Source organism: Hylobates moloch, unplaced genomic scaffold (genome assembly GCF_009828535.3).
Source record: "Hylobates moloch isolate HMO894 unplaced genomic scaffold, HMol_V3 SCAFFOLD_7, whole genome shotgun sequence".
In the NCBI taxonomy this organism is placed as follows: Eukaryota; Metazoa; Chordata; class Mammalia; order Primates; family Hylobatidae; genus Hylobates; species Hylobates moloch.
In genome coordinates, this window is record NW_026652282.1 from 86,099,066 (window position 1) to 86,109,253 (window position 10,188).

At 39.3% G+C, this 10,188-nt stretch overlaps 1 protein-coding gene across 1 annotated transcript in view; it reads right to left on the reverse strand.

Moving 5' to 3' along the window:
• Nucleotides 1–4,590: 4,590 nt before the first annotated feature.
• The window catches only part of LOC131383885 (uncharacterized), a 22,887-nt gene continuing 17,289 nt past the window's right edge, over nt 4,591–10,188 (reverse strand). The window contains exon 3 of the mRNA XM_058441335.1: nt 4,591–6,096. Coding sequence (XP_058297318.1) covers nt 5,840–6,096 — 257 coding nt within the window. The 3' untranslated portion in view covers nt 4,591–5,839. The remainder of the gene's footprint in view (nt 6,097–10,188) is intronic.

Sequence of the window (10,188 nt, forward strand, 5' to 3'; positions counted from 1 at the left end):
GCAACTCGCTCATCTTTCCATCTTGACACTTGCCCTTAACAATTTCCACAATTTATGGCATTTTAAAGACTAAAATGTTCACATTTTATAAAATTAATTAGGCAGAAGATTTTGAATAGTGAATGAAGGCAAAGTTATGGACTTAGCCTTAATCATCCAATTTACCCTAATTTATGTTCAAGTTGAAGCACTTCAACTTTCAGTCTGTGTCAAATTATTCTGAGGCTGATTTTCATAAGGGTTCTTTTTAGCATGGCATTTGGTTTCCTGAAATCTGAGGACCTCTCAGCTGCAGTTAACCCAGTGTATGCTCAAGAATCTCTTCTTGGAGAATGTAAACATTCCATTATCCAGTCACCTTTGATAAAAGACCACTTTCACCAAAAAATAGCCTCATAACTCACATTTTATAGATGATGAAATGGGCACTCAGAGAAGCTAACTGATTCACCCAAGGTCATATAGCTGTACTGTGGCAGGGCCAAAGCACAAACCTGTTCATCTATCTTGTGTTGATTGAGCATCTGCTTCCCCTGGGAAATACACTCACTGATGGGGATACAAAGGTGAAGACTTTGTCCCTATCCCAAAGGAAGCCCAGGTCTTCAGATTGCAAAATAAGTCAGAGAGTCTGAAGATACTGGGCCACCACTAATGTCACTTCAACTTCATTAGAGCAAGTAGCTTCTAATTTTGACTCCCATATTTATTTATTTATTTATTTTTTATTATTACTATAAGTTTTAGGGTACATGTGCACAATGTGCAGGTTTGTTACATATGTATCCATGTGCCATGTTGTTGTGCTGCACCCATTAACTCGTCATTTAGCATTAGGTGTATCTACTTGGTAGTAGTTAGGGTTTGGCTTAGGAGTAGTATACTATCTCTCCATGTAAGATTAAACACTTGTGTTAGATTTTGGAAAGCCTTTATATATCTATCAGGGTTATCAGAGAACTTTTCTAGGTCCCCCTTTATTTGTCTGAGGTCCTGTAATGAGAAGGGAACTTGAACCCTAGTAGTACTACATCTGCTGGGCATTTCTTGTAGAGGTAACAGTGAATTTAGGGGTTTCTTGGGTGGCAAAACTGGAGGAGCTGACGATATGGCTATTGGGGTCCTTAGATAAGGGGGGCAGGAAGGGCACTTAGAAGTTGTATTGTCTCTGACTTTGGGGAATTATCTTTTGTAGTCTTGTCTGATATGGCTCTCAAGAGGGCAGGGTTAATTTTACAATGCATATAAAGATTTGGGTTGTCTTGCAGGGCAAAGAAAGTTTGTATATAGGGAACCTTGGACCATTTGTCCTCCCACCTGTAGAAAAGATCTAGTTGTTGGATAGTATTAAAATTAACACTTTTCTGAGGAGGCCAGGCCTCCTGTCTGTCTTGTAGTTGGTAAGATGACCACACCCTTGTGTAATATAATATAAGTTGTTTTTCTTCCAAGTCTCAGGGTCAAAGGAGTTCCAGTGTTTCAGAATGTACTTGAGAGGAGTGTAGACTGTAGATGGTTTGTTACCCATCTAGAAAGATAGGGGAGACAAAGGCATCCCTTAGTCTTCTCTGTCTCTTCTGAGTGACCTAGAGTGGAGAGAAAGAAAGAAAGGGCATCTTCCTTCTCCTCTTCACTCCCTTCATCTCTGGGTCTTGGTAACCACCATAGGTTCCACCCATGGATGAAAGTGTGATCTTCACCCATGTATCTGGAGGACCTAGTTGGCAGCATTAGTCATGTTCATCTGTGTAAGGTCCTAGTTTTCCACCCTGCTGGTTTCCTAGACCCACTCAGCCTAGAAGGCTCCCAAGGTACCCCAGGGGTCTTGGAGAGATTATGTTGTAGTTGGATTTGGGCAACAGTCTTTAATGGAGGGAGTATCTAAATACTATCTCTGGCTTCCCTTGTTATGGTCCCAGGGAAACACTGGAATCCCAGAGAGTGGGACCAATTGACTTTTAAATATAAAATCCTTATTTTGTTTAAATCACAATGTAGTTGGATGTAGAACAGGTGCCTCAAGAGAACATAAGGATTGAATAGCTGTCCTTCCTTTGATGGAGATAGTATAAAGGCTAAAATCTGTCTTGTCAGGATGGCTTCCTCCAGGCTATCGAGAGTGGAATTTTCTTGGCAAATGGGGTGTGGGGACTGATCACTGACAGAGGGACTTAAGAGAGAAAAGAATTGGGAAACTTGAGGTTTGGGGCAAAGGATTGACAAGGCTCCCCATGGAGAAAAACCCCATCCCACTAGGTGGTCCTGTAAGGTCTGAAATGTTAGGTAAAAATTCTGACTAAATTCTTTTCAGGCAAAAGTTAAAAAGAGACGTCTGGGGCTTGATAAGCTGTCCCCACAGTATGTCTCTCAGTAGAAGAAAATTAACTTGTTTTATAGAAAGGCTGTCTAGTTCTGTTGGACAATGTTGGCTTTTCACATGGGAAAAGAAAGGGTTTAAATGAGGGGGGATAATTGTCCTGGGAGAAATAACCCCTCATCTAACCCCATTGAGTGTTATCATTGGGAGATAAATAGGTCTCCAGAACCAGGTCTTGGAATTTCTTCATTTCAAGGAAACCACAGAGACAATAATTCACTGAATTGCGTTTCTGATTACTAAGGCACTGACTGACTTTACCCAACAAGAGTATATCACCAGGTTGTAAAAACACCCACATCATTGTATACAAAGAAGGGATAGGCGACATGATAGTAGAGAAAAGCAAGGAAGAAAATGCAATAGAAAAGTCTGGAAGTCATGACTCTGACACCCGATGGACTATCAGGGACTGGAATTAGTCCAGGGGCCTTCAGGTAACACCAAAGTGTAGCCTTGGCCAGAAGCCTTCAGTTGCCTCGGGACCTCCTTCCAGCCCCATGTGACAGCTAGGCCCTCTGTGAAAGGAAACTGGATTGGAAGACAGCCAACATTCCCAACAACTGAGAGCGATGGGGATTGACAAATTCCTCTCCAGCAAGCCTGTTCCCTGAGTCTTAAGGCTGGAAGCCACCCTATTAGTTTTTTAACTGGCTGACAGGGGCCCAGTGTTTTGCTTGTTTCTTGAGAGAAAGAAAAAAAAAAAAAACAAAACTAAGGACAAACCTCCAAAATGAAAGTAAAGAATTAAATGTCCACTCTTACTCACCCTTTAGATGAATCCCTTTCTTTCCCAGCCAATGCACCAAAATATGTTATAGTCCTGTCAGTGTATTAAAATATGTAGTAGTCTTTTGTTGTTTGAGATAGTATCTGAAGTTCTGTGTCTCACATCTAAGAGAATTAAGGAGTGTGGACACAAGCATGAGGTTGGAGTGAAAGTTTAATAAGTGAAAGAAAAAAGTTCTCCATAGTGGAGACGGGGAGCCAAATGGGTTGTCCACTATGAGGCTGGGGTCTGGGGTTTTTATGTATTGGGAAGGGGAAGGAATATGTTTAGTCTGTGGGCTGTCTTGGAGAAAGTGTGATTCAGTTTGGCCTAGAATCTTGACCTGGGACCAATCAAGAGTTGAAGTGATGATTCACAGGGTCCACTCAGTTTGGCCCAGGACCTATCAGCAGTTGAAGTGATGATTCATAGAGGCCAGGCTCACAGCGCAAAAAGGAAAGGAAAGAGTCCACTGGATCCACTGTGTTCATGCCCAGGAAAGGAGAAGAAACGTTTTCCTGGGAGCCTGTTGATTACATAAAGGACAAAGGCATTTCTATGTCAGGCCTTCTTTCTTTATCTGAGGGGGTCGGAAGTTTTTGTAAGTTTTTATCTAAATGGGCTGGAGGTTCTCCTATCTGCGTAGCTATGGGCATGTCTCCAGGAACAGCCACCTGTGACAGTTTGCTTATTGGTGCCCGCAATTTGATTTTTTTCTCAGGCTGTTTTTTGTGTTATGTGGGGATGAGGCACTGACCTGTCGGTCAGGGGCTCTCCAGGGACCCATCCCTCATTGTCTACCTAAGGCAAGTTAGTTAACTCCTCTCATCAGCCTCGGTCAAGCAGTAGAAAAATATTTGTCCTGGGTAAGAGAATGGCTCCATTTTGGTGCAATAGTGACCATGCAGGGCAAATGCAAATTTGTCCAGTAGGCCACAGGGGAAAGACTTGAACTGCAGCTAATCTGAGTCTTGGCAGAACACCTTGTGATTCTCCTAAAACATGAGAACATGGGATGCTTGAGGCCATCTCCCACTCTTCTTCCTACTTACCAAGGAGGCTGTCATGAGACAGTTTCTCATTGCCTTCTGAGTTTTGATAAGATATGAAGCTTTCTGTCTTGCCCCCTTGGGGTACAACTACAGGTTATAAAACTGCTTAACTGCTGCATAGCATTGGCTCCTCAGCAATAGGGTGTCCCACAACTCAAGATGCAAACTTCCAATGGCCCCCTTTGTTTTGGTTTTGGCTACCTTGGTGTGTAGGACCAGGACCATGGGGAGCTTGATCCTTTGGCTACTCTTCCTTTCACTGTGTATGTATGTAGTAAACTTTCTAAATCTGAAAAGGGCTAGTTTCATATTTACTGGCAAAATTTGTCAGACCTGGCCTTGACTTACTTGTCTGCTCAACACTCTATAGGTAGAGTGTATCTATTTTTTGCACCTTTCCTGAGAGGCTTTAACAAATATGATCATATTCTTTAAGCAAACAAATTTCTGTATAGTTTATTGGGTCTTCATAATCACTACGACAATAAAGTATTAAACAGATATGAAAACTGAGACACAGAGGGGCTAATCAATTTTCTCAAAATCACAGTAAGCAGCTGAGCTCAGTCTACATTCAGATACGATTTCTAGTTCAGCGCTTAATGCTCTTGCTATTGCACATTTATAGTATATATTACTGCTGTCAAGTTTGCTACATTTTCGATGACAGATAATTAAATGATCTAAGAATTGACCCATCGAGACAGAATCATTTCTCTGGTGTGGCAGCAAGCAGTGCTATGTAATAATCTGATAATACTCTTTATATAGTTTGGCACATGTTTCTCTAAATGTATTACTATACTTTTCCACATTGAGGTTCATCTTACACTTTCCTGACCACTCATTGCTTGTTTTTGCAGTTTTTCACTGCTGACTTGTCATAGTTTACTTGAATAAATCTACTGCAAAACTGGTATGTTCTCTGTCATCCATGCCTTTTATAAAAGTATGAACTAAGATGGATCCTAGTACTGAATCCCAGGTTTTCCTACTCTGAAAAACAAAACTTCTATGATAAAATTTCTCCCTCCATCTTGTATAGTGAACATGTTTTTAAAAGTGGTTATGAATGTGTATTCCAGTATTGTTTTTAATAATGAAAAATTATAAACACCTAAATATCCATCAATAGAGAATTGGATTAATAATGTGTCAACCACACAATGGAATACCATGTAGCTATTAAAAATAATAATGTAGATGCATAACTACTAATGTGAGTAAACAACTATTGTAAAATTTTCACATTAAAAATGTGAAATTTTCTGTCTACTGGGATGTGCACATGGCATCCTCCCAGTAAGTAGAAAAACAACAAGGAGACACAAAAAGTTTAAAAATGGTTTCTTGGGGTAGTGTGAATATAGGTAAGTTTAAAAATGAATGTGTGTTTTTATAATCAGAAAAAAATCTATTTCCATTGTGAAGAAGTAAAAATGGTAAGAATTACCTTTGATGTAAAAACGCATCAGCTGCTTTTCAAAAATTTCAATAATTTGGAGATTGCAAAATGTTGGACAGAAGGTTTTCTTTTAATTTTAATTAGTTGCCTGCATTTAAAGATGTGAGGGATCAAACATAAATCTAAATTTCCAGCTTTACTTGAATAATCAGAAGATCTGGACAACCATCATAGTCTCACATGGCAATTACTGCCTGAAACAGAGGGGTGGCTACTCCTGTCAGGTTCTCTTCAGTGAACCATAGTCTTGCTTGGCAGCCAGTGCTCATGTGTGGTAACTGCCTGACCAAAGAAATATTGACTTGCAGTTTTTCACAAGCCCTTTTGTCTTCTCCATCTTCTCTGCTGTCTAATCCCCCTTCCCAACTGTGGAGCAGAGAAATCATCTCATCTTCAGCTGTGCATATGTGAAGAGAGAAGCATGTGTGCACTCCTGTGTAAGAAAGCGTCAATAGTTAGGTGGGAGAAAGCACACACAAACATGTCATATTTCAAAACAAAGTGAGCCTGAGGTCTGTGTCAGTAGCCAAGGTACAGAGTCAGGGAAAGTGAGAACAAGGAAATGCAGGTCAAAACAGGCAGGCAGGTTAGCCTTAGCAAAGGTCAGAAGAGAGGGTTATTATATCCTACCCGCAGCATGCAATATACCCATGCAACAAACCTGCACATATATCCCCTGAATCTAAAATAAATGTTAAAATTGTTTTTTTAAAGAAATACATTTCCACTTGAAATATCATGCTGGTTTCTCTCCAATACATAATGTTTGCTTAAGCACTAATGATAATACTTTAATCAGAATATTGAAGAAATAATATATATATATATATACGTGATCCAGAAGTCCAAATTAAAGGTAAAAATATATACATACATAAAAATTTCACTATCACCCTTGCCCCTATACACCATTTCCCCCGGCTCTCTATAGCAGCACTGTCCAATAGAAATTTCTGATAATGAAATGTTCTATATTGGCACTGTCCACTACAGTAGCTAGCAGTCACAGATGGCTATTTAAATTTAATTTTTTGAAATTAAAAAGTCACTTTCTCAGTTGCACTAGGCACATGTCAAGTGCTCAAGAGCCACACATGACTAGTGTCTACCATATTGGACAGCACAGCCTAATAGTTTATTGTTTATCTTTCCAGAGTTTCTGTATACAAATATAAGCAAATAAATATTGGTTTTTATTTCACATTCCATCCACTTTCCCATAATGGAAATCAAATTTACCAATCTTTGGTTTGCGAGATTCTTTCAGAAACAAGTCTTATGAATGTAGGACACCAGGCAATCTGACAATATGTCAGCACAGTGGCCATAAATTGACAGTAAGACATACATTTTGGCCAAAAGTTCTGCCTTAAGGCTCTGTGATTTTGAGCAAGTTACTTAACTTTTCTGGGTCTATTTCCTCATCTGTAAAATGGAAATAATGTTATCTATCTCATGGGTATTGTGAGGACTAAATGAGGACATAGATATATAATTTAGAATGGTGCCTACCTAGTACATAGTGGTAAATACAGACATATCTCAGTTTATTGCACTTCACTCTATTGCACTTGGAAGATACTGTGTTTTTTACGAATTGAAGACTTGGAGCAGTTCTGCATCAAACAAGTCTATCAGTGACATTTTTCCAACAGCATGTGCTCATTTTGTGTCTCTGTGTCACCTTTCGATAATTCTTGAAATATTTCTAACTTTTTCACTATTATTATACCTGTTGTAGTGATCAGTGATCTTTGATGTTACTATTGTAATTCTTTTGGGGTACCATGAACTGTGCCCATATAAGACGGCAGGCTAAAATCAGGCCTCCCTATTCCCTGAGACACAACAATATTGAAATTAGGCTAATTAATAACCCTATGGTGGCCTCTAAGAGTTCAAGTGAAAGGAATAGTCACATGTCTCTCACTTTAAATCAAAAGCTAGAAATGATTAAGCTTAGTGAGGAAGGAAAGTTGAAAGCTAACATAGGCTAAAAGCTAGGCCTCTTGTACCAGACAGTTAGCCAAGTTGTGAACACAAGGGAAAAGTTTGTGGAGGAAATTGAAAGTGTTACTCCAGTGAACACGTGAATGGTAAGAAAGCAAAACAGACTTGCTGCCCATATGGAAAAAGTTTGAGTGGTCTCCATAGAAATTCAAACAAGCTGCAACATTCCCTTAAGCCAAAGCCTAACCCAGAGCAGGGCCCTAACTCTCTTCAATTCTGCAGAGGTTGAGAGAGATAAGGAAGCTGCAGAAGAAAAGTTGGAAGCCAGCAGAGGCTGGTTCATGAGGTTCAAGGAAAGAAGCTATCTTCATAATATAAAAGTGCAAGGTGAAGCAGCAAGTGCTGATGTAAAAGTTGCAAAAAGTTATCTAGAGAATCTAGCTAAGATAATTGATGAAAGTGGCTACACGAAACAACAAATTTTCAATGCAGACAAAACAGCCTTATATTGGAATAAGATGCCATCTAGGACTTTCACAGATAGAGAGGAGAAGTCAATGCCTGGCTTCAAAGACTTAAAGGACAGGCTGACTTTCTTGTTAGAGGCTAATGCAGCTGGTGATTTTAATTTGAAGCCAATTCTTATTGACCATTCCGAAAATCCTTGGGCCCTTAAGAATTATGCCAAATCTATGCTGTCTGTGCTCTAGAAATGAAACAACAAGGCCTGGATGATAGTACATTTGTTTACAGCATAATTTACTGAATATTTTAAGCCCACTGCTGAGACCTACTGCTCAGAAAAAAAGATTCCTTTCAAAATATTATGGCTCATTGACAAAGTACCTAGTTACCCAAGAGCTCTGACGAAGATATACAAGGAGGTTAATGTTGTTTTCACGTCTGCTAACACAGCATTCATTCTGTAGCCCATAGATCACGGTGTAACTTTGACTTTCAAGTCTTACTATTTAAGAAATACATTTCATAAGGCTATAGCTGCTGCAGATATTGATTCCTCTCATGGATCTGAGCAAAGAAAATTGAAAACCTCTGGAAAGGATTCACCATTCTAGATGCCATTAAGAACTTTCATGATTTATGGGAGGAGGTCAAAATATCAATATTTACAGGAGTTTGGAAGAAGTTGATTCGAACTCTCATGGATAACTTTGAGGGTTTCAAGACTTCAGTGGAGAAAGTCACTGCAGATGTGGTGGAAATAGCAAGAGAACTAGAATTAGAAGTGTAGCCTGAAGATGTGACAGAATTGCTGCAATCTCTTGATAAATCTTGAATGGATGAGGAGTTGTTTCTTTTTAAAAAATTATTATTATACATTAAGTTCTAGGGTACATCTGCACAACATGCAGGTTTGTTGCATAGGCATACATGTGCCATGTTTGTTTGCTGCACCAATTAACTCATCATTTACATTAGGTATTTCTCCTAATGCTATCCCTCCCCCAGGTCCCCATCCCCTGACCGGCCCCAGTGTGTGATGATCCCCGCCCTGTGTCCATGTGTTCTCATTGTTCAATTCCCACCTATGAGTGAGAACATGCAGTGTTTGGTTTTCTGTCCTTCTGATAGTTTGCTGAGAATGATGGTTTCCAGCTTCATCCATTAACCTGCAAAGGACATGAACTCATCCTTTTTTATGGCTGCATATTATTCAATGGTGTATATGTGCCACATTTTCTTAATCCAGTCTATCACTGATGGACATTTGGGTTGGTTCCAAGTCTTTGCTATTGTGAATAGTGCCACAATAAACATATGTGTGCACGTGTCTTTATCATAGAATGATTTATAATACTTTGGGTATATGCCCAGTAATGGGATGACTGGGTTAAATGGTATTTCTAGTTCTAGATCCTTGAGGAATCACCACACTGTCTTCCACGATGGTTGAACTAATTTACACTCCCACCAACAGCGTAAAAGCATTCCTATTTCTCCACATCCTCTCCAGCATCTGTTGCTTCCTGACTTTTTAATGATCTCCATTCTAACTGGTGTGAGATGGTATCTCATTGTGTTTTTGATTTGCATTTCTCTGATGACCAGTGATGATGAGCATTTTTTCATATGTCTGTTGGCTGCATAAATATCTTCTTTTGAGAAGTGTCTGTTCATGTCCTTAGCCCACTTTTTGATGGGGTTGTTTTTTCTTGTAAATTTGTTTAGGTTATTTGTAGATGCTGGATATTAGCCCTTTGTCAGATGGGTAGATAGTAAAAATTTTCTCCCATTCTGTAGGTTTCCTGTTCACTCTGATGATAGTTTATTTTGCTGTGCAGAAGCTCTTTAGTTTAATTAGATCCCATTTGTCAATTCTGGCTTTTATTGCCATTGCCTTTGGTGTTTTAGTCATGAAGTCTTTGCCCATGCCTATGTCCTGAATGGTATTGCCTAGGTTTTCTTCTAGGGTTTTTATGGTGTTAGGTCTTACATTTAAATCTTTAATCCATCTTGAGTTAAATTTTGTATAAGGTGTAATGAAGGGATCCAGTTTCAGCTTTCTACATATAGCTAGCCAGTTTTCCCAACACCATTTATTAAATAGGGAATC